The sequence below is a fragment of the Dasypus novemcinctus genome, chromosome 2 (assembly GCF_030445035.2).
Source record: "Dasypus novemcinctus isolate mDasNov1 chromosome 2, mDasNov1.1.hap2, whole genome shotgun sequence".
NCBI classification, from domain to species: Eukaryota; Metazoa; Chordata; class Mammalia; order Cingulata; family Dasypodidae; genus Dasypus; species Dasypus novemcinctus.
In genome coordinates, this window is record NC_080674.1 from 47359725 (window position 1) to 47385337 (window position 25613).

The 25613-nt window shown below is 34.6% G+C and overlaps 1 protein-coding gene across 2 annotated transcripts in view; it reads right to left on the bottom strand.

The window, feature by feature from the left end:
• The window catches only part of C2H5orf34 (chromosome 2 C5orf34 homolog), a 36647-nt gene extending 11034 nt beyond the window's left edge, over nucleotides 1–25613 (bottom strand). Inside the window, exons 1-10 of one of the 2 annotated variants that reach the window (XM_071208024.1) lie at nucleotides 25330–25613; nucleotides 22331–22564; nucleotides 22058–22147; nucleotides 20508–21154; nucleotides 17567–17668; nucleotides 16304–16427; nucleotides 11067–11158; nucleotides 10143–10212; nucleotides 9349–9519; nucleotides 8559–8653 (exon numbers count right to left, since the gene is read on the bottom strand). In XM_071208024.1, the coding sequence (XP_071064125.1) occupies nucleotides 8559–8653; nucleotides 9349–9519; nucleotides 10143–10212; nucleotides 11067–11158; nucleotides 16304–16427; nucleotides 17567–17668; nucleotides 20508–21154; nucleotides 22058–22147; nucleotides 22331–22525 (1586 nt within the window). In that variant the 5' untranslated portion in view covers nucleotides 22526–22564; nucleotides 25330–25613. Of the gene's footprint in view, nucleotides 1–8558; nucleotides 8654–9348; nucleotides 9520–10142; nucleotides 10213–11066; nucleotides 11159–16303; nucleotides 16428–17566; nucleotides 17669–20507; nucleotides 21155–22057; nucleotides 22148–22330; nucleotides 22941–25329 lie in introns of those variants that run through there. The other variant, XM_058308689.2, reaches the window with a different exon arrangement.

Sequence of the window (25613 nt, forward strand, 5' to 3'; positions counted from 1 at the left end):
ACATGGTTCACTGTGTTATATAGTACCAGGCCTTGTACAATTCATCCAAAGTGTACACTCAGTAGCTCTCACTTTCATCAGAGTTGTGCAGTCACCATCTTAGTAAATTTTTGAATGTTTTCCTTAGTCCAGAGGAAAAAACCCATGTCCCCATTATTGACCAACAGCATTGCATAGTACCTTCTTTGACAATGATGCAAGAATATTACAATATTGCTGTTAACTATAGCCATAAGTTACATTAATTTAGCTGCTTGTCCTTTTGAAAAATAAAATTTTAATGAATTATATCATTCACACATGAAAGTAAATATATAGTAAAATGTATGAATTTACTAAACAAACATGCATATGAGCATACAAGGCTCCCATACATCTCCCACCAACACCTTGCATTGTTGTGAAACATTTGTTACAAACTATGTAAGAGCACTGTCAAAATATTACTACTAACCATAACCCATATCTTACATTTTCCCCAATACACCTATTAACACCCTGTATTAGGACTATATATTTGTTCATGAGAGAAGTTTCACGTATTTGTTTTGTTAACCATGGTTCATCTTCCACCATAGGATTCACTGTGTTATACAGTCCCATGCTTTGTACAATGCATTCAAAGTTTGGATTCAGTGGCTTTCATTCATCAAAGACTTGTGCTATCATCACCTCAGTCAATTTTGGAATGTTTTCATTACTCCAAAAGGAAAACCCCATACCCTCTTATACTCCCCTATTGTTCTCCCTTAGTACTGAAATGTCTTCTTACCATTGCTGCAAAATATTACAATATTACTGCTATCACCCATAAGTTACATTAATTGCAGTTTTCCCATGTATCACCATATTCTTAGCACTTTGTAAAAGAGTATTCTTATATTTATATTATTAACCACAATCTTCATCCACTACCTAAATCACTGTTACACATGTCATAAATTATTCTCCAATTTCCTTTCTGCCTAAACTGACATTTAGGCCCAAAGAGTACTCCTTTCAGGAGTATCAGTTATACTCACTATACCAACATGTTACTCTCAACTCTATTCATTCCACACTTTTACAATTAACCTTATTAATAACGCTATATATTAAGCATCAGCTCCTATTCTCAATACACATTTATTCTATTTCCTAGTAACCTATAATCTAGATCTTACCTCTTGAGTTTACTAATTGTATTTAGCTCATATTAGGGAGATCATACAATATTTGCCTTTGTGTCTGGCTTATTTCACTCAACATAGTATCCTCTAGGTTCATTCATGTTGTCATACGCATCCTGATTTCATTTCTTCTTATAACTGAATGATATTCTGTTGTGTGTATATACCACATTTTGTTTAGTCATTCACTATAGCAATAGTGAATAATGCTATGAACATTGGTGTGCAAATGTCAGTTCATGTCCTTGCTTTCAGTTCTACTGAATATATTCTTAGTTACAGGATTGCTGGATCATAAAGCAAGTATATTAATACATTCAGCTTCTTAAGGAACTGCCAAACTGTTTCCCACAGAGGCTGTACCATTCGACATTCCTATCAACAGTGAAGGAATGTTCCTGTTTCACCATACCCTTACCAGCACTTATAGTTTTCTGTTTTATCTTTTATAATAGCCATTCTATAATGTGTGAAATGGTGTTTCATTGTAGTTTTGATCTGCATTTCCCTAACAGCTGGTGATGCTGAGCATTTTTTCATGTGCCTTTTAGCCATTTACATTTTCTCTTGGAGAAATGTCTGTTTAAGTCTTTGCCCATTTTTAACATGTGTTGCTTATCTTTTTATCATTGAGTTTTATGATCTCTTTTTTTTTTTTTTTTTTCCTGAGGTACTGGGAGTCGGGAATTGAACCTAGTACCTCTATGTGGGAAGCCGGTCCTCAATCATTAAGCCACATCGGCTTCCTTCAATTGTTTTTTCTTTCGTTTTGCTTGTTGTTTCTTCTTTTGTTTTTTCAGGAGCCACCAGGAATGGAATCTGGGGCCTCCCATGTGGAAGGTGGGCACGCAACCACTTCAGCCACATATGCTCCCCTGATCTCTCTATATAACATGGATATAAAACCCCTATCAGACATGTAGTTTACAAATATTTTCTGCCATTGAGTACGCTGCCTTTTTACTTTTGAAACAAAGTCTTTTTGAAGAATGAAAGGGTTTAATTTTGAAGAGGTCCCATTTACCTATTTTTTTTCTTTTGTTGTTCATGCCTTGGGTGTAAACTACCATCTACCACAAGATCTTGAAGATGTTTTTCTACAGCTTCTTCTAGGAGTTTTATCATTGAAGTTTTTATATTTAGGCCCTTTATCCATTTTGAGTTAGTTTTTGTATACAGTGTGAGATAGGATTCCTCTTTCTTTCTTTTGGATATTGATATCCAGTTCTCCCAGCACCATTTGTTGAACAGACTCTTCTGGCCCAGCGGGGTGAGCTTGACAGCCTTGTTAAAAATCCTTTATCATAGATGTGAGGGTCTATTTGTGAGTTCTTGATTCAGTTCCACTGGTCAATGTGTCTGTCTTTATGCCAGTACCATGCTGTTTTTACCACTGTAGCAAAGTAACATGCTTTAAAGTCAAAAAGTAAGAGTGCTCAAACTTCATTCTTCCTTTTTAAAGACATTTTTGGCTATTTGGTGCCCCTTACCTTCCAAATAAAAATGATAATTGGCTTTTCCATTGCAAAAAAAAAAGGGCTGTTTGGATTTTTATTGGGATTGCTTTGAATCTGTGAAATCAGTTTGGGTAGAATTTACATCTTAACAATACTTAGTCTTCCAGTCCATGAACATGGAATGTCCTTCCATTTACTTAACTTTTTTTATTTCTTTTAGCAATGTTTTGTAGTTTTCTAAATATAGTTCCTTTGTGTCCTTGGTTAAGTGTATTTCTAAATAGTTGAATCTTTTGGCCTCTATTGTAAATGGACTTTTTTCTTTTCTGATTTCCTCCTTAGATTGCTAATCAGTAATGTATGGAAACACTACTGATTTTTGCATATTAATCTTGCATCCCACCACTTTGATGAACTCGTCTATTAATGCTAGTAGCTTTTTTGTGGATTATTTGGGATTTTCTAGATATAGGATCATATTGCCAGCAAATAGCAAGTTTTACTTCTTCCTTTCCTAATTGCCTTATACTTCTTTATCTAGTCTAATTGTTCCAGGGAGAAGCTAGAATTTCTAGTACAATACTGAATAACAACAGTGGTGACAGTGGGCTTCCTTCTCTTGTTCCTGATTTCAGCAGGAAAGCTTTCAGTATTAATCCATTGAGAGCAATGCTAAATGTAGTTTTTTTGTATGTGCACTTCACCATGTTCAGAAAGTTTATTTCTAGTCCTGTCTTTTGTAGTGTTTTTTATGAAGAAAGGATGCTGTATTTTGTCATTTGCTGAATCAATTGAAAGGATCACGTGATTTTTCTTCTTCAATTTATTAATGTGGTTTATTATCCTAATTGACTACCTTCTGCTGAAAAGCCTTGCACACCACTTGACAGTGGTGTATAATTTTTTAAATGTGCTTCTGGATTTGGTTTGCAAGTATTTTGAGGATTTTTGTATCTATAGTCATCAGAGATATTTGTCTGTAAATTTCTTTTTTCATATTGTCTATATCTAGTTTAAGGCTGTTAGCATTCTTTCCTGTTCAGTTTTTCAGAAGAGCTTGAGGAAGACTGGTATTAGATCATCTTTAAATGACTGGTAGAATCCACCTGTGAAGTCATCTGGTCCCGGGTTTTTCATCTTTGGGAGATTTTTGATGATTGTTTCAATCTTTTTACATGCGATTGGTGTGCTGAGGTCTTCTATTTCTTCTAGGGTCAATGCAAGTCGTTCATGTGTTTCTAGGAATTTGTCCATTTCATCTACATTGTCTAGTTTTTTGGCATACAATTGCTCATAGTATATTCTTATGAACCCTTTTATTTCTTTGGGGTCATTGGTAATATCCCCCCTCTCATTTCTGATTTTATTTGCATCACCTTTTTTTCATTGTCAGTCTAGCTCAGGGTTTGTCAATTTTATTGATCTTCTCAAAGAACCAACTTTCATTTTGTTGATTCTATTGGTTTTTTGTTCTCAATTTCATTTAATCTGCTCTTATCTTTATTATTTCTCTCCATCAGCTTGGTTTGGGGTTAGTTTGCTGTTCTTTTTCTAGTTCCTCTAGGTGTGTAGTTAGATCTCCAATTTTAGCTCTTTCTTCTTTTTTAATGTAAGTATTCGGGGCTATAAATTTCCCTCTCAGCACTGCCTTTGCAGTGTTCCATAGGTTTTGAGATGTTGTATTCTCATTTTTGTCTCAAGATATTTATTGATTTCTCTTGCAATTTCTTCTTTGGCCCACTGATTATTTAAGAATGTATTATTTAATCTGCATATATTTATGAATTTTCCCTTTTTTCATGTTATTGATTTCCAGCTTCATTACGTCATGATCAGAGAAAGTGTTTTATATTAATTTCAAACTTTTTAAATTTATTGAGACCTGTCTTCTGACCCAACATATGCTCTATCCCAGGGAAGGATCCATGAGCACTTGAAAAGAATGTATATCCTGCTGTTTCAGGGTATAATGCTCTATAAATGTCTATTAGCTATAGTTTATTTATTATATTATTCAAGCTCTCTGTTTATTTATCCTCTGTTAGATGTTCTATCCAATGCTAAAAGTCATGTATTAAAGTCTCCAACTATTACTGCAGAGACATCCATTTCTCCCTTCAGTTTTGCCATTGTGTATCTCATGTATCTTGGAGCACCCAGGTTAGGTGCATAAATATTTATTATAGTTATTTCTTCTTGGTGAATTTCCCCTTTTATTAAAATATAATGACCTTCATCCCTTATAACAGTTTTACATTTAAAATCTATTTTCCAGCTCTTTTTTGGTAATTATTCGCATAGAGTATCTTTTCCAACCTTCCATTTTCAACCTGGTTGTATCCTCACATCTGAGGTGAGTCTCTGTAGACAGCATATAGATGACTCATAATTTTTAAATCTATTCTATCATTCTATACCTTTTGACTGGGGAGTTCGAGCCATTAACATTCAAAGTTGTATTTTTTTTTTTTTTAAGATTTATTTATTTCCCCCTTCCCCTCCTCCTGCCCTGCTGGTTTTTTGTTTGTTTTTGTTTTTGATTTTTTGCTGCCTGTGTTGTCTTCTCTTCTCATTTTCTTTCTTCTAGGATTCACTGGGATTCAATCCTGGAGAGAGGTTCTGTCAACTGTGACACCTCAGTTTCTGGTTTCTGCTGCACCTCACCTTAACTCTCCCCTTGTCTCTCTTTTGATGCGTCATCATCTTGCTGCATGACTCACTTAGGTGGGGCACTGGTTCACTGTGTGGGCAGTCACTCACCACGTGGGCACTCATATGGCACTGGCTTACCACATGGGCACGCCTTCTCTTCTTTTCACCAGGAGGCCCCAGGGATTGAACCCAGGTCCTCCCATATGGCAGGAAGAAGCTCTATCACTTGAGCCACATCTGCTTCCCTCAATGTTATTAATGTAAAGGCATTCCATACTTCGTACATTTTGTCTTTTGGCTTTCTGTTGTCATTTGGTACTATTGTCTGTTCTTTTATCTTTTATGTTACCCTTCCTAATAATCTTTATTTCTACACTCTTCTCCAAGACTCTTGTCTTTGTTTTTCCTTTCAGGCTGCAGTACTCCCTTTACTATCTCTTGTAGTTCTGGTCTTTTGGTAACATACGTTCTCAGTTTTTGTTTATCTGTGGAGACTTTAAACTCATTCTATTTTGAAGGGAAGTTTGCTGGATACAGAATTCTTGGTGGGTAGTTCTTCTCTTTCAGTACCTTAAATATATCATTCCACTTTCTTCTCACCTCCATAGTTTTTGATGAGAGGTGCACTTAATCTTATTGACATTCCTTTTGTATGTGATGCTTTTCTTTTCTTTTCTTTTCTTTTGCTTTCAGAATCCTCCTTCTCTCTGATATTTGTCATTCTAAACCTCAGAGTAGGTTTGTTGGGATTTATTCTGTTTTGGCTGCATTGCCTTTATTGGATATTGATATTTATGCCTTTCATAAGGGTTGGGAAGCTTTTGGTCATTATTTCCTCAAATATTCTTTCTGCCCCCTTTCCATTCTCTTCTCATTCTGGGATACTGACAACACTTATATTTGTACATGTCGCACTGTCATTCAATGCTGAGAACCTGTTCCATATTTTTCATTCTTTTTTGTCTCCTGTTTTTTCAAGTTCAGATGTTGTGTACTCAATATCACTAATTTTGTCTTTGATAAAGTCAAAGCTGCTGTTAAGTGCCTCATATATTTTTTAACATATTTTTAATTTTTTAAAACAGATACTTAGATTACACAAAAAAATGTAAGGGATTCCCATATACCCCATTCTCCATACCTCCCACCCTTTCCCACATTAACAACTTCTTTCATTACTGTGGTATATTCATTAAAATTGATGAACACATTTGGAGCATTTCCACTAAGCATGGATTATAGTTTACACTGTAGTTTATACTCTCTCCCACTTAATTCTCTAGGTTATGGCAGGATAAATAATGCCCAGTATCTATTATTGCAATGACATTCAGGACAATTCCAAGTCCCAAAAATGCCCCCATATTATACTTCTTTTTCCCTTTCCCTACTTTCAGCATCTCCAGAGGCCACTGTCTCCACATCAATGATATAATTTCTTCCATTGCTAGAATCACAGTAAGTCTATAGTGGAATATCAATAAATTCACTCTAGTTCGTATTATATGTCCCAATCCTGAGGATTCTGGGATGGTGATGCCCATTCCACCTCTAATAGATAGGGGCCCTCGATTTACATGGTTCTAATATATTTTTAATCTCATCCATCATGTCTGTCATTCCCATAAATCTGTTACTTGTCTTTGCAGACTTTCAAATTGTTCTTTACGCTCACCCAGTGTCTTAATATCCTTTATCTCTTTAGTCATATTTCTTTTAACTCTTGAATTGATTAGGAGATTTGTGTGATTACCATTGATTAGTTGTCTTAAATCCTGTATCTCATCAGGATATTTGATTTTTTCCTTTGGCTGGGCCATGTGTTCCTGTTTCCTAGGATGGCTTGTAATTTTTTGCTGATGCTTAGGCATCTGAATATGTTGGTGAGTTTACTGATTGTCAATATCTCTCTTACCCAGTGTTCAAAATTTTTTCAGCTCTTCTTTGATTTTTGGTTTAACTTACATGCCCAGCTTAAGTTATCAAAATCAGGTCAGGAATTTGCTAATGGAGCACTGATTTTCTCTCAGGAATTCGGGCTACACGATACCTAAAAGCTGTTTATCTCCTTGCTGTTTCCTGGCCAGCCGACAGGTGGTGCTCATTGGCAAACCTTTCCACAGAGGTGTTACTTTTCAACCTCTGCTTTCTGGTGCTTCTCCTCTGGCCAGAGCTGAGATTCAAAGTAGGGTCTGCTGGCTGAATTCACTGAAGTGAAAAGTGACGCCCTTCAACTCATCTCCCTCCTCCCCTATAACAGCTGACAGGTAGGAAGATATGGGGTCCCTCTCAGTAGGCTATAGCGTGTCAAAGGTTTTATCCAGGGTATGTTTTGAGGGTGGGTGATGAAGCCCTTCCCAGCCACTGTGGGGGGTTTGGTAACTCATGTTTGTTACTTCAGGTTCTTTGTCTCTCTGTACCTCATCCTCCTGGGAGTTGTGTAGCACTGTCCTGGTCTGCTGACCCCCAAAGGAGGGCCCTTGGACAGCTTTTGGTCCTTTTGCCATTGTTTTTGTGAGAGTTGAGCCCTGCCTACCAACTCCAATGTCATCTTATGAGGATTTCAATAGTATAATTTTAATATTCTTTCATCAACTGTAACAAAGGGACCCCACTAATGCAAAGTGTTAAAAATAGGGGGATATATGGAATACTGTAATTTTTATGATTTTTCTTTAAACCTACAATTTCTCTAATTAAAATTTTTTCCTTTAAAAGTAATCAACAAAAAATTAATTTAATAGGTAGAAAAGCAATTCTCCAAATAAAACTGCTAACATGCCAAGATATCAAAAGTAAAATTACCATAACTAATAACAAATTACATAGGCCAAAAAAGAAAAAGCATATTGATAATAAATTGATTTCAAGACTCTTCTCCATTCTAAAAATAATTACCAGCTAACTTTATTTTTCCACTTTATAGAAATATACAAGTTTTGTTACTTGTGGTCATAAACCTTACTTCAAATTGTTTAGGGAATTTGTTAATCAGTTAACACAGCTGGCCATAGTTCAACCTCCAAAGCAATCCAGTCATAACTCATTTCATTTGGAAAAATCACTTGAATAAAAATGGAAATGATTAAAGCAAATCTGCTTTAGTTATGCCAGATGTCAATGTAATTGTAAACTGAAACCTGTTGAAATTTCATTCACATTATCCATATGGAAAAACTAAAAATATGTAACATTTAAATAATATGGGTAATATGCTTCCTCTGTCAATTAAATGTAAAAGATACTAACAAAAATAATTTTAAAAATTTCTTTTCAGTACCTTTCATATGGTCCAGGGTGTTTAATCTGAATTAACTTATATTGCCCATCAGGAAAAGTTAATTTACACCAAGTTAAGTTGAGACCTTGATTTACCTTAAGAAGGAAGGAGGAAAGGTAAGTTTTATTATTCTAAAAGTGAAAGAAAATCTTCTAACTTGATTATCAATGTTACAATATAAGAAGTAAATGAATCATTATTTTAGGTGATGGAAAAGTTTTGGTAATGGAGGTGATGGTAGAACAACATTGTAAATACAAATAACACCACTGAGTTGTATATTTGTAAGTGGTTAAAATGGGAAATTTTAGGTTGTATCTATGTTACAGAAAAAACAAACAAACCACAAAACAACAACCATAGAACTATACAACACAAAGGGTGAACCCTAATCTAAAATATGGACTATAATTAATAGTACAATTATAATAATATTGTGTCATCAATGGTAAAGATACCAAACTAATTCAAAATGTTAATATTAAGGAAAACTATGTTAGGGTGGAAACTAAGTACTTTTTGCATGATTTTAATATAAACCTACAAAACTCTAATAAAAAATAATTATAAAAACAGAAATTTTTTGACTAATTTAAAAGTTCACACTTTACATGGTATATGGGTATTATATAAAAATACTAGCCTTCTCTCTGTAATGAGTTATAAGAATGACTATCACACAATATTGATTTTTGCTAGGAAATGTAATGAGATCATTAATGCCTCTTGATAGTCTTTATACTTCAAAAAACAAATTGAAATAATGTTGTTTTCCACAAACAATACTTACCTCTCTCTTTTCAGTGAAAGAACAGAAACTCCAGTTTAGAGTTAGAGTAATACCATCTAAAAACATAGCATGAACTTTGTCATCAGAGTATGCAAGAAATCTTCCCACTCTGGGAATGAGCGATTCTCTCAAAAGCAAAGGCAGTATATTGTTCTCATTTATCCCAGATACCTAAATTCAATTTAAAAAATAGGAGGAAATACAGTTATCCACTAACAAGAGTTAAATGAATATTAATGAGCTCTAAGGCAACTTTAGATTCTTATTCTGAAGTTTAATATTGTACAATCCTTATGTACATTTTAACTTTTCCAATAGTAGGACCCAAACAGCCTATTTAGAAGGAGCATAACTTCTAATATCTTTGTAAAATCACTGTTCTTGCTCTGAACTTTATATAGAGCATAGATAAAAATCAGTAATCACAGAAACATAAGGGTTTGTAATTAAATTAGTAGATTTAAAAGAAGTCAGAGACTCACTTCCTCAAGGTCAGCATTAAAGAATTTACTTCTACATTTATAAAAATATAATATGGTTTATAATAATTTTATTTTTATGCTACAATCCAATCAATTCCCCTGCCCTTTCCCTGCCATTAAAAAACAAACAAAAACATATAATAAAGTACAGTATGTCTGACTTTGCAGTGTTCATCTATTTAGTGGGTATTTTTTTCTGTATAATATTAATGTTAAAAAGAATTTCTTACATGACTTAGATGAAAACACACTGAATCTAGAAGTATATACACAATTTTAAAATTATCATGTTTTTGAAATAATTTAACATACTGTTTTCCAGCAGCATATATGATAGTTATGGCTTAATGAAAGCTTCATTTTGGCACAATGTTGAAGAATTCTGTGAACATGAAAAACACTACTTAAACATTTGCAAATAATTGGTATTTTCCAGTTCTAGCAACCCATTCTCAATGCTGTATATCATTTCAAAATGCAAGTAACTTATATTCACTGAGATGTATCCTGAACTTTTCACTTCCAGAAATTCCTAAACCCTTAGAAGGGAACTATTAATTGCTTCCTTTGTGTTAATCTTACCTAGTTAAGATTAGTCTTCTGAATTTTAATAATGAAATAACTTCAAATGGACATTATTTTCTGATACTTCCTTTCAAGAGGTGATATATTCAGAGCCTGAAGGTTTATTTAGCATGGCATAAAAGTAATGGAGATATCAATCAACTCTCTCTAGAAAATCAAGCTATAAATTCTGTTCCTTCAAATTTACTTTGGAAATTGTTTGGAATTATAAAAATGAATAATTTAATTCTACAATCTATTTTCATTCTTCTGGGTGTCACAGAATAATTAAGAGGAAGAAAAATATATGAACCAAAAAACCAAACTATACTTCTGTATACTTTCAGAAATCTTTACTACTTTGACAAATATGTAAATTTCAAATGTATCCTCAAAGCCCCAACTTGATTCCAAAGACCAGTAATGATATCACACTTGATCTCCATATATGGGTGTTTCTCCATATTTAACTTTAAATGTACTCTTACAGAGGATACAGATACATTTTATAAATGATGGAAATTGAGACCCAAAAAAGTTGACAGATTTTACCAAAAACATATATTTTCATTGGTTCTAACCAATTCTTAATCTTATATCTAACCACGAAAAAATTGTATCAAGGTTTTCAGACATATAACAATTGGCTCAATTTAATAGCAAAGAATTTACCTGCTTGCCTGTTTAATTAGAGAACACACAGAGAATGGACTTCCTGGTCTATCTGGAGGAAGGTTATTTACTGAGTAAGTTTTCTCTTCTCCCTGAAAATTAGTTTAAAATGAAAAATTTCATTAATAATTTGTTTTGACCATTACCACTTAGCTATTTTTTCGTGAAATATATATTTGCATAGTGATGAGATAAGCTGTTATTTTAACTTAATCTAAAGTCTATAAAACCCATATATTTTTAAAGGCATTTTATGATGCTTTTCTATTTTCTCCCTCTTTTTTTTTTTTTCAAGTGTGGGATTCCTCTAATCCATTCAAAAATTGGATTCTGATAGCCTATAATTTATTGCTGAATTTAAATCTTAGTTGTATGTAAATTAACATGATAACTGAACTAAGTTTCCTACATATTAGCAAGCATACTTATCACATAAGCCCCTTTTCCATCTAGACAAAAGAACAGACTTTGTAAATTAAAAAAAAAAACTTTTAAATGAATGAATACATCCTTTTGTTACATTTCTTTAATGGAAGAACTATTGCTACAGTTGTGGAGGATAATATTATTTACAAGCTCACATTACTGAATTTTATAAAACTTGTCTTTATTTGGTTATTCCTTCTGAAATTCCTCTTACTCAGACTCTTTAATACTAGTGTTTCCCAGGGCTTTGTCCCTGGCCTTCTCTTCCAACTTCCTGATTTCTTCCTGGGTGATTCCAACAGGGTCCAAAGCTGGGTTCATAATAAATACCATAATAGCAACAACTAACATTCATTGATCAGATACTATGCCTTAGGCACGCTGCTATGCACTTTACATGCGTTATCTCATTTACTCCTCAAAATAGTTCTGAGACATAGTAACTATTAATATTTGTATTTTAGATGAGGAAACTGAGGCTGTGTGCTAAGTAGCAGAGATCTGACTTGAATTACAAGAGTGACTCTCTAGCCCATACTCTTTAACATCAGTGGAAGAAGATGGAATTCAAAATCAGACAAATCTAGATTCAAATCACAGGTCTGCCTCTTACTAGCTATAATGCTGGGCAGATTATATAACCTTTTGTAAGACTGAGGATTAAATAATATAATTTATATATAAAAAACTTGGAACAGAAATTAGTATATAATAGGTACTCAATAAATAGTCTCTCCTATTCTATCATGGGCTGTAGACTTGAATATTCAATCCCTACTGTACTTCTCCCCTGGATATCCCCAAGACATCTCAACTTTAAGATGTCAAAAATGGAACCATCTTCATTTCAAAATCTGCATTTTCTCCTTTTCTACTTCTCTCCCTCTAGTGAGACATTTATCACATGCTGTTCTCATTACCAGCAACTTAGGACCTCCTCCAACACCTCCCTTTGTCTGGCTCTTATTTTTCCTTTATTCTCAGGAAAGTCACCACTAAGGCCCCATAGACTAGATGAAGTCTCCTAGATATATCCATAAGTATACTACCCTCTGTTCCTGCTTCATGGTTTGCATCACAACTTCAATTAGTTTTTTTATTTATTGTCTTTCTTTCCTGCTAGAGTTTCATGAAGGTAGGGCTGTATCTGTTTTGCTTACCATTGTATCCCCAGCGTTTATAGTATTTAACACATAATAGGCACTCAAAATATTTGCTGAATATTTCATTTTAATTATTTATGTGTCTTTCTCTACTAGATACTAAATTCCCTAAGGATTCTTGTCTTTTTCACTACCCTATTTCATCAATTCTAAAACACTCATGTTGCAGTTTAACCATTATGAAATCTGGTTGAATCTTGTATTTAAGAGTCTTACAGTAACTTAGGTAGGTGGAATTGAGATAGAGTTGAATTTAAAACTTCTGCTCATACTTCATAGTAAGATCAAAAACAGCCATTATCAAAATACTTAAGATTCAATAAATGTTTGGTTTAATACAGTACCTTGCACCATCACTCACTGGTTTATTGAACAATTTGGCATTATCTTCAACACTTTTTTCCTCAGTCCAATACCTAAGCAGTCAACCATTCTGTCTCATTATTTCTTTTATCCATTTCTATCTTTCCATTCTCACTACCAGTGCCTGGCCTCATGATCTCTTCCCTGAACTACTATAAATGTCTTCTAGCTGGTTCTACCACTTGAATTTTTACCTTGCTCTCATCTAGCTCATCTTCCTGTGATCTAAGAAAATTCTGATTTTATCACATCCCCACTTAAAATTCTTCAGTGACTCTCTAAATGCAACAGATTTTCTCATGCCTCAGCTTAGCATCTAGCCTCATCTCTTGATTATTCTCCCCACCAATATTCTATCTGTGTACTACTGTAATGAACTATAGCATTTTCAGTTCTTTAATCACTCCACTCACCCAGGCTTCTTGCCTACAGAGTCATTATCCACCATTTGCTGTTCTAAGCACTAGCAATAATAGTGTGTTGAACAAAACAGAGCTTACTTCTACAGTAGGTGACAATTAGTAACAAACATAGATCAAATAAAAAAATGTCACATAGTAGTAAATGCTCTGAAAAAAAGAGAAGAGGGCATCATGATAAGGAGTCTCCTGGGAAGCTTCTTCAATTTGGATAGTCAGGGAAAGCCTCCCTATAAGGAGGTTACATTTTAATAGAAATCTGAAAGACAAAAAAGCCAGCCAAGCAGAGTTGAGCAAGTACATAGTTCCCTTTGCTCTATGATCTTCCTACCTTCAGTTCTCTTTTACTTAACTATTCCTTTGGCACTACAGATCCTAGCTTAGTCATCTATCCCTCCAGGAGGTTTTCCCAGAAACTTCAAAACTGGATCATGTGCCTCATTTTATGTGGTCCCAAAGTACCCAGCTCTTTTCTCTAAGAAAGCACGTACATGAGAGCATTTGTTAATCTTCCCTATTAATTTTTTACTCATCAAGTAAAAATACATTAATGTTTTCTTATATAAAATACTTATAAAAATACCAGGCTTTTCCCCAAAAGTGACCACTTCGATTTTGTGCATATTTGCCCAAGGTTTTCCTTGTGAATTTCCATGTGTGTATATGCAGTAATGTATTCTTGGATTTTGTTTTTTTGTTACACAAAAGATATAAAACTATTCATGTTCCTATGCAACTTGTTTTTTTTCACTCTACAGTATGCCTTGGAGATCTTTCAAAATCTCTCTACCCATCTATATCATCCTATTTTTTTTTAAAGGAGGTCCTGGGGATTGAATCTGGGACCTCATACATGGGAAGCAGGTGTTCAACCATTGAGCTATACCTGTTTCCCATTCCTATTCTTTTTAACTGCTTCAAAGCATTCCCACAATCTGTCTACTATAGCCTATTTCACCATTTCTCTGCTCATGAACATTTAGGTTGTTTCCAGGTTTTTGCTATTAGAAACAATGCTGGAATCAACACCTTTGGCCATGCTCCTTTGTACATATATGCAAATATTTTTCTAGGACAGATACCTAAAATCAGATTTCTGATCAATTTTATTTGATATTAACAAATTATCTTCATGAAGACCGAAACAATTTACCCTCCTACAACACTGTGAAAGTACCACTTTCCCCAAACTCTTGCCAGCACTAGATATTGTAACCTTTTTCGTTTATGACAATTTGATGAGTGAAAAATGTTGTCACTGTTATTTCAACTTGCATTTCCTGATACAACAAGCAAAGTTGAATATGCTTTCAAATATTTACAGCTTATTTATATTGCTTTTTGTATGGTTTACCAATTCATATCCTCTGCTCATTTTTCTAATTTTTAAATCTTTTTATTATTTACTTGTAGTGTTGAATATTTTCTCCCAGGTCTTTTTCTTTAACTTTAATAATTTAATGGAAGTTTAAAATTTTTAAAATTAAACATAAATTCTAAAATATCTAACTTACCACACTTTTCTTTTATGGCATTGTGCTTAAGAAGGCCTCCCCTATACCAAAATTATAAACATTGTTCTTCTAATAATTATACATTTTGATTTCTGACATTTCGCCTATTAAGACATCCAGCATTCATTGTGGAATATGGTGAAAGTAAGGAGCAAACAATTTTATCCCCAAAAGATATCCCCCCAATGCCAGTTATTTCTAAATCTTTCACTGGACAGAGGAGAGCAAATGCAAATCTTGCTTTGGAGTTTTGTGCTCATGCTCCATGATATGGTCTGCTTTAGAATAAGAATTATCATCCCTCCCCAAGATACCTTTGAATAAAACTGAGGTTTCAGGAAGATGCGCTATATTTATCTTGTAGTTTTGTCAACCTTCTGACATACAGCAGTGTGAATATATACTCACTCTATTTGCCTGTTTACCTGATTGTGTCATGAGATATATGACACACGTATGTATAAACATGTAAATATGTAAATGTACATATACATATTTGAGTGGTACATAAAAATAAATAGGGGGTGGAGGGGGCACTGGAAGTATAAATGGAACAAGCTGGGTAAAGAATATACGGGGATCCACTATACTAGTCGTCCTCTACTTTTGTATATGTTTGGAAGTTCCCATACTTAAAAGCAAATCTTTGTTTACTTTTAACTCTTCTTCCTAGCAGCTCTAATAATCTTATCATTCAAGTACTCCATTCTGTAATGGGAGGGAGAAAACATTTTTATGTTCCATTTTGCAAAGCAAAGTAGTGGGATATTATGTGACCCCTATAAAAGAGTGATGTCAAATGTCAGAGTGGAAAAAGCAAATTAAGACTCAACAAATTATCCACATTATTGATAAATACATCATGTTATATGTCACTGTTTTTTCTTTAAAACTTTTTATGTTTCACTATTTTTAACAAAGAACAATCTTATTCAACCCTTCTAATTGAATCTAAAGATTTAAGATTTAAGTGTTTAAAATATGAAACAATTACATAGTGGTGAAAAATGTGTTTTTTCTTATGCAAATATGGGAAATATAGTTCAAAATAGTATATCTACTCAAAGTAATTTCAGCATTTCCTATTGATATATCCCATTACCAGAGAAATTTAGTTTCTGATTTAAACTCAAATTGCTTATGCAACTTGATGACATGGAGTGAGAATATAGTAAAAATAAGGCTGTTAATATTTACTGTGCCAATGTTGACAGTAAGAGTATGTTAATTCTCCAAACTGGGGAGTAGAAAGCAATGCTATACAAAGACCAAATTTTCCCATCTATATTCAGAATTATTTAGAAACAACTATATACCAAAAATCTTGAGTTGAAACTTTATTATAGGTTTACCTCTTCCGATCCTTCTTGAATGGAATAATATGTAAAATAGTTCCCCAAATGAGCTCCTTCTGATTTGAAGATAGATCCATCTCCAGGATAAATCTCTATTGAGTTCTTGTTTTTATGTGTAAGTCTAAGTAAGAGAAATAATCATTAAAATTTTCTTCTACTTAGATTAAAACATACTTGAGTCATAAACACACACACACACACATGCACACACAAAACAAGCAGAGAAGTATAGTCTTTTGCTTACTCAGAAGAGCAGATAATCTCATACTCTGCACCCCAACCAGCCAAGTTAGCTTATTTGGTAACAGATAAACAGAACACACAGAATTAGATTATGTTTCCATTTCAACAACTAAGCTCAGAGTTTCCAGAAGTCGGACATATTGTCTTATCATCCTGGTATGCCCCTGCCAATCATAGTGGCTGGCATATAATAATCACCAAAGCAATGTCTATGAGCAATAAGACATTTCCAGAACTTGAAATTAAGACTGTTCTTTGAGAATGAAACTAATGGAACCAATAGCCGATGGATGAGATTAGCCATTTGTAGGAGCCATCCATAAGAGAAGGTGACTGAATGTACCTAGAACAGCCAGGTACACTCAAGTTATTAGGTATAGACTATATAATATAAAAGTTAAGCCAAATTGATTTTATTGGACCACATATAAAGAATAAGTTGTCAGAAATTAATGTTTCTTCATGCAGAGAAAGGAGAACAAAACCTTAGCATTGTTCTTCTAGCATAATTTACAGCAGAGAAAATGATTCTGGCCAACATAGTATGCCAGTCATTAAGAGGTATACTTGTTGTAGAGTGGGGATAATTCAATAGAAGAGTGCCTGGCATAGAGAAGCCACTCACTGAATATTTGCTGCATGAATGAAGGCCAAAATCTCCGTTAAGCCCACCAAACTTCTCTCATTTCATGCTCACTAAGTAACTCTCTGATGACTAATTCAAACAACTAGATCCCCTGATGCTTGGAAAGGATATCCTAAATAGTTGATATGAATATTTTCTTCATTAGCAAAACTGATCCCTCACTGGTTTTTTATCTTCACATAAGTCTTGTGAATAGGGTTAATGTGAATTAGTCATAATTTCCCTGTGTGCACTGATACAATCAAGTTTTGAGACCTGTGAAACTCAAGATGAAAAACAGGAGCATGGAGGGTGAGAGTCTGCCTGCAAGGTGAGCCTCATTTCCTTGGTGACACTGCTAAATAGCTCTAATTTCAACATGGGTATCTTACCTATATATAACACCTTTGTACCAAACTACTTTTACAAGTTCAGGATAGGAATACTCTTCTTCATCAGACCATCTCTGTAAAGGTGAATCACAAAAATTCCACCTGTAAAAAATAAAACACAAGCTATTAATTCTGGTTGACCTCCAAAAGTCAACAAAATAATGCTATTATAACAAGATGCATTTCTTGCTTAACTAGTTAGATCAAAGAAAAATAAAAAATTAATATGAAATTGTTTAAATGAAATTTTAAAGAATTTATTTTTCCATGTATTTTTCTCAGTATTTTCAATAATCTAATTATTGAATCTAATCCCAATTCTCTGAATTTTAATAGTTCTACTGATCATTAAAGTTCATCCTGGATTCAAATAACAAATATTTACTGAAATATCTATGGTGGGCCAAGCACTGTGCTATATATACACTGGGGATATAACACTCAGCAAACCAGGTATGGTCTTCTGCCCTCAATGGAGATTACTATTTGGTGGGGATATTAAATATTAAATAATGAGCATAAAAAAAAAAGATGTACTGGAGGCTAAGGGACCAACCATATAAGGACATAACCTTGTCTAGAGACTTTAAGAACAGCAGCTCAAGGAAGTGAGACTTAAGCAGAGACCTGAAAACAAGGATGTTCCTGGCATAGGAGAAAAGAGGCACAATGGTGAAAGAGAGGTTGAGCATTCATGGAATTGGCAGAAGTCCAGTTTAACAACTGTCAAGAAAGCAAGGGCAAGAACAGTGAAAGAGTAGAGGACTACAGATATAGGAAGGGACAGATTATGGAAGACCTGTTAAGCCATGTGAAGGATGATGGATTTCAATCTAGGCTAGTAGAAAATTATTTGAAAATTTGTTCATTTAGAATCATAATTAGAATCATAAATATCTTTTAATGAGTATTCATAATAGTGGAATTTCAAATTTCAACTAGATTATCACTACCTGAAATCATTCCCATATTTTGTTTTAAATAACAAATGTGTACTCAGAGACGACCTGGGATCAAATTCCAGTTCTGCACATATTAGTTTTGTGATCTTGTTCAAGTTATTTAAATTCTGAGACTTGAGTTCCTGTACAAAATTGGGATGATAATAATATTTACCTCATGGAGTTCCTATGAGGAAAAGTACTCACAACAGTGTCTGGCACATAAGTGTTTTGTAAGTGTTAGCTATTATTATTGTTACTGCATGACTAATACAAAGTTAATGTTACAAATCTACAACTATTAGGTTATTTATCTAGTGGTGGTAAAAGGTAAAAGCCATCCAGAAGCCTCTTCATGTTTTCTTTTGCAAATGGACTAGTCAGTTAAACAAAGAGAGAGCTAGCCTCTGAAGCTAGGTATTGAAGAAATAATCAATGACTACACACTTGTTAGATCAATGCTCTAACAATCAAGGAAATATGTTCTAATGAGCTGCAGCAGGTACTCTTCTGTGCTCTCTCCCACAGCCCTGTGCACATCCCTGCACCATCACTTTACCACACTTGACCAATCTGTTCAAGGACAGTGACACTCCCTAGACTCTAAGCACCTAGAAAGGAGGGATTGTGTCTTAGTCATCTTACAGTCTCTGTACTTAAAAATGTTAGGTACCTACAGCAGATTCTTGTTATTCAAATTATGTTCTACATGGTAGTTTATGTTCTACAAAGTTTCTCTGTAAGAGATATAGAACTCTATAAAGGTCTATAAAAGACTCTTGTTATTCATGGTATTTATGTTTCATATGGTAGTGATATGCTATTAAGTTCCCCACACACAGTTGTCTCAAGGGAAATACAGAGTTTGGTTTCTGAGAACCTCTGGCCATAATATTTCATTAACCAATCAATAAATTTTTGTTATTCATAGTAGTTATGTTCTATATGGTAGTGATGTGCTATAAAGTTACCCATACACAGTTGCCCCAAGGAAAATACAGGGTTTGGTTCCTGTGAACCTCTGGCCACAATATTTTATCAACCAATCAAGGCATAATTTTGTTTTATGTGAACTGTATTTCTATTAAAGACACCTTATATCTTTTGCTTCCTCCTTAAATCTGCAAATGATTCCCTAAGAGATTCTTTGTTTCACTAGTCTCTTAGAGACTCCTCCTGTTTAATCCCATCTAGAACAGTATAGTTGTCTTAAGACATCTTAGAACACCATTTAAACAAAGCTTCTGAACATAAATTTAAGCAAATCTAAACATAAATCACAACAGGGGGCACAAAATTAGAATTCATTAAATAGGTGTGGATTTATTAACACTGAACTCAAGGTCAAAAGGACTATAATTCAGGTTTGAACAAAGCTTATCTAACAAACATATTTTCTCTGTAAGACACTTCATAGAGTTCTTGGACTTAGGAATACTAGACAGCACTTCAGCATTATGCTTGGGGAACATTTTAAACATCAAAATCACACACACAAAAAAAAGCATAAAAAATGGGGAAAATGTGGCACTAACTATACTGCAAAATGGACACCTGCTTTCTGTATGAGCTGAAACAAGAAGGCAGAATGTCATGTGGTTTGACTACAACTGGGAACATGAACATCAGGCAACTCAAATTTTTCATCACTCTGTGCATGTCTGTGAAAGATATCAAAGCACCAGGCATACTGATTTTGGGTTTACAAATGAAGTTTAACAAGTAGGCAAATTAGCAAATAGGCCTCTGCAAACAATGAGGATTGACTGTATCTAGTATATAGTCAGCCTTCTTTAAACATGCAATACATAGATATAAAATAAGAAACATAACCAACATATTTGCTAGGGAAATGATTTACAATTAGTTATAAGCAAAGTTTTTGATCAATTGAGTGAACTTTTCTTATGAATGGCATCAGATGATTTAGAAAAAAAATTATCTTCAGGTTAAGACTGGTTCTAACAAAAGTTTGAGAAAAATAAGTCACTCTTCCATACCTGTGCAGGTGTGGGACAGGACAGCTGAGTAACAGGGCCTTGGGAAGAACAGAAACCTCTTTTCCACTTTCCTCTGAAACACCAGAAATTAAAACTCTATTCTGGGTGATATCTGTATCAATTTTAGACATATTGCTAATTTTATCTTGAAAATTACGTGCTAAAGACAAAGGGTATTTCCATTCCTCTGGACAGGAGACTATAGGCCAGCTCTGCTTTACCCATGTATAAACACATGTGTGCTTTGTACCAGGCAAAGGTAGTTCCTTCCTATTTTCAGTTCCATTTACACAACTCTTCTGCTCTGAAGGTCCTTTGGGTTTCATGATATGACAATAAAGTTCATTTTCTTTATTCTTCAGTTTTTGTCCTTGTAAACTTCCAAAAATACTGTATTTTCCTGCTTTTTCAACTAGTTTGTCCCTTTTGATTTGATTTTTTTTTTCTGACAATACTAAAGAGGAGTCCGACTTCTGGCTCACTTTACACAAAAAATGTACTGTAAATTCATGCTGAGATTTAGGCAGGCAAAGGTATGCATGACCATCTAAAGATGTTATCTTCACGGTACCATTTTCTAAACATATCATGGTATCACCAGTATCAAGACTGGGCCATCTAACTTCTAAGATGTCGATGAAGATATGCTGAATTGAAGGGGAGAAAAAGATGGTAAGTATTTTCTATTAATACTCCAATTTTTCCATATACTTAGATTGTGTAAGAAAGCTCTTAAAGTTTTACATTCTACTACCTATGGAGAATGAAAAATGGAGAGCAAGCTATCAGAATACATAGGGTCTTTCCACAGAATATTTGATGTTAAGATTATCTCTCTTAGAAAAGTAAAACACACATACACTGAACAAAATAAAGAGAGAAAAGAAGAAAAAAAAATCTTGATTATATTTAGTATTAATATTTTTTTGGTTAAAAATGTCCTAGTCAAAGATAAATGAGATTTGATCTACCCCTTCCTCCCAGGAAAAATCTATTCTGAAAAAACAAAACAAAAAAAAAACAGATGAGGGAGGACTAGCACAACAATGTACTATATTCAAAGCAAATACAACTTAGATGATATGGAACTAGCATAAAAATAATCAATAAAACCATCAGAGAATACAGAAACAGACTCAATCACATCTTAAAATGTTACATGTGATAAGGTAAGCTTTCAAAATGAGGCGGATAAGAGAGAATTATTTAATAAATAGTACTAGAATTGTTGAATAGCATTTGGGAAATGCTATCTCAGATTATCATATGGACTAACTAAGATAGCATTCACAAAGTACTTGTCTAGATAGTACCTGGCATAGTACATTTCTCAAAATAAATTCTGTATGCCTTAAAGAGCAACATTTTGAAAAATTAAAATCCTGAGAGGTAAAATGATCTCAGCCAATAGCAGAAAGACCTGTAGTCGGCACTGCCAGTATCTCCTGCATCTTTTCAAATAAGAAAAAATTAGTGGGCACTACATAACCTGTTTCTAAGTACTTGTCCTTAAACATTACTTATGAAACCAAGGTCCACAAAAAATTTACCTTTTTCCTTTCAGGAGGTATGATGCTTTCAGATAAAAAAGGACACGTGGCAGAAGAGTTTCGAAAATCTAGGGCTCGCTGTAGTTGCTCCTACAATAAGAATTATAAAGTGCAATCTTATAAAAAGGAAAATGATTTGAAAATCATTTGAAATTCATTGAAAATGTCACTTTAGAATGACAGTAATCCAGAATACTACTTACTTTTCATATTCTGATCTATGTTGGCCATATTTTGGTTTAAAAAAATAGTTTTTCTATCATCTTTACTTACTCGGTAAGTGCTAATCACAAACTGTGTCCTTTGATGAATTCTTTCTGGTTGTTTTAGAGGATGTGCTGTAATAGGAGGGGCCTTTTCAAATAAAAATTCAGAGCCACAGGGAGAAAGCTGCAATTTGGAACCATCAACATATTGTACTTGCACTGAATCATCTTCATAAAGTACCATCTGAACTTCAGTTGCCATTATTCTGACTACTGATACGATGTCCTTCCAAAGCAAAGACTGAATGAAATAGGAAAAACAATAGCATAAATGGTTCTCTTAATGTACAAAAGTTCTTTCAAATAAATGCATCTTCTAACAACATACCCAAAACATGATGGCAATGCATTTACTTTTGTTGGAGAAAAAGTGCAATCTTAGTATTCTTAAATGATCTGAAATTAATATCATTAACAGAATGCCTTGATTAACCCCCAGGGCTTTATTCCAAAGTGGGAACATCACCTAGTGGGTGGAGATAGCTCACCACTTTGTAACTGCCTTTATAATTTTAATAATTTTATTTCTCCTTAAATTTAATGTCTGTAAATTATATGTTCAGTATCTCCCTTAAAAAACAAGTAAATTCCACCTTTGCAACAAGTGTGTAACATATTATTCATAATACATGCAAAAAGTAGGCCAAAACAGAAAAGAACATGGCCTAATGGAAAAGAACACTGAAAAAGCAGTCCAAAGACCTAAATTCTAGTCCCTAGTCTGGCATTAAGGGAGTCCTTGCTACTACTGAACAAGGTAATTAATGTCTTAGATTCCTCATTTCACCAAATTCAATTTCCTCTTCTCTACCTCTAAAATCACTCCATAGCTTTACTTTTGCTTTCCAGAGGTATGAAGGAAAATAAGTGTCAGGTTCCATTTACAATTCACCATTTACTATCTATAAAGCCTTTTCTTTTTCCTCATTTGTAAAATGGGGATAATAATAGAATTGTTGTGAAAATTAAAGTAGACAACACATATGAAAGTGCCTAGCACCAGACAATCTCAACTTCTATTCTTTCTAAGGCAAACCCCATCCCCTTCCAGGATATTACTCCCCTTCCACTACTAATGTGACCAACTTTTACCTGTCAGGAAAAAAATAACTTTCCACAGATACCACTTACCCCAGTTTACCTCTATTTCCTACCAATAAACTTCTCAAAAGTAGTATTTCCTCCCTGCCTACTCTCTCTCCCATCGATCCTCAATTCTGGTTTTCTCCTCCACCTCTCTACTGAAATTGTTTTACAAGGGTCACCAATATCTTCTGAGACAGTCTTCATCCTACTAAATCTAGTCAATCTGTAACACTATTGTCTATTTTCCTCTGCACCAAACTTTCTCTCCTTCTGCCTTTTCCCCTCCATATTTGTTTTTATTTTAATCATTGCTCTTCTTTATTCTCTTAAAGCAAGGATTCTTCAAGACTAACTTTAGTTCTCATTTCTTCTCTTCTTACTATAGACTGTTCCGCCACTTTTACACCCCACCTTTGTTTTTTCCTCTTACCCCTTTTAGATGTATGTAATCTAGCTAGAGGCATTTGATATAGCCTATAATCTTTGGTGGAATATGTCAGGATATAATTATACATTAAACCATATGATCACTCCTGAGATTTCATCTATTCACTCTATGTTATTTTCTTTCTCTAGAGAACTTCCAAATCTACCCAACCTCTCATAGAGCTTCCTCTCTCTAGACTTAGCTCCATGTGCCTATTCCAGATACATTAAAACAGCCATGACTAAAATGAAACTTAATGACTCCCACCCAGAGCAGGCTCCTGTAATATCTACCAAATAAGCTACTCTTTCACTCTAACTTCCTCTAAGTCCAGTCTCCATACAGAAGCGAGAGGGATCTTTTAAAATTATATCAGATCTATCACTCCCTGCCTTAAAACCCACCGATAGCTTCCATTTGCACTTAGAATAAATTCAAACTCCTAATCATGGCCTATAAAGCCCACACAATCTGGCTCCCTCTAGATCTCCAAATGTCACAATTTTCTCCCCCTTGTTCAGGACACTTCAGCCAAATTGACCTTTCACTGTTCTTTAAAAATAGCTCTCTCCACCGCAGGACCTTTACACTGTTCTTTACCTAGCATGTCTTTTTCTTGTCTCCTTATATGGCTGATTCTTTACCATAAAGGTCTCAGTGCAAATGTCACTTCCTCAAAGGCTTGACTCGATCAGTTAAAAGTTGCCCCCAGTCCTCTTCCAATCACTTTTTATGCTCATTCCTTTTTTCTCCATAGCATCAATCACTATAAAAACTGATTGTTTTACTATCTTTTCCCACTAGGTCATACACTCAGCAGAAACTTAAATCTTATCCACAGTTGTACCCCTGGCATCTAAAATTCAACAATAAGGACACAATATTCACTGAATGATGAAATAATAAAGTGAATTTTTAAATTCCTGTTCCTCCTGCAGCCGCCATTTCAGTTAATGAGAGCACTGTTAGTAGCCAGTGTTAGTAATATTTGAGTTTTCATTCTGCCTCCCTCCATATGCCTTTAACAAGTCCCGTCGATTTTACCTGGTAAGACTCTCTCCTGAACCTGTCTCTAGGTTCCTCCTTTTCTATTTCCGGCCATCAATTCTCTTAGACTCTTGCGACTGTCTGGCATCTTTTCCCAGTTTCTTTCTTCTCCAATCCATCCTTAGTATAGCTATTATAGCTAACGTTCCAGGTAATACCAACCGCTTCCCACCCAGCATACAGTGTAATGTCTAAAGTTCCTGACATTAAAAAACCTTAATCCGGCTCCGACCCACATTCCCAGCCTCCTTTCTACTCTTATTCCTGTTTGCATCCTCACCTCCTGGTACACTACGTCAGAGAATATGTAACGATCGAAAAGTCACCTCCTTCTTCAAAACACTGTATCTAGTTACGGGAAAAAGCCTCATCAAAGCAACAACCAAACGTCTTGGACTCACACGGTAGATCTGGTCAAGCTGTGGAAATTAAACAATCCACCGCACCTGTGCTTTTAATTTGCCAAAATGTCCGAGACTGCAGGGTCTGCGCCTGCCCACGACTGTTTCCCCAGGAATTTCCTGATTGAATTTGACAAGTTACCAACAACGACAAAACAATCACAACCGCGGAGAAAAAGGATCACATTTGCCTCAGGCGTCCGCCAAATCTGAGCAGCGGGAGCGGGGACAGTTAGGACCGCAGCGTAAAGGACACAAGCCGCGGAGCCGCGCTTCAAACCTTCCCGCGCCCTCAGGAGCCACTTCACTTCCGCGGATAAGGGAGAGCC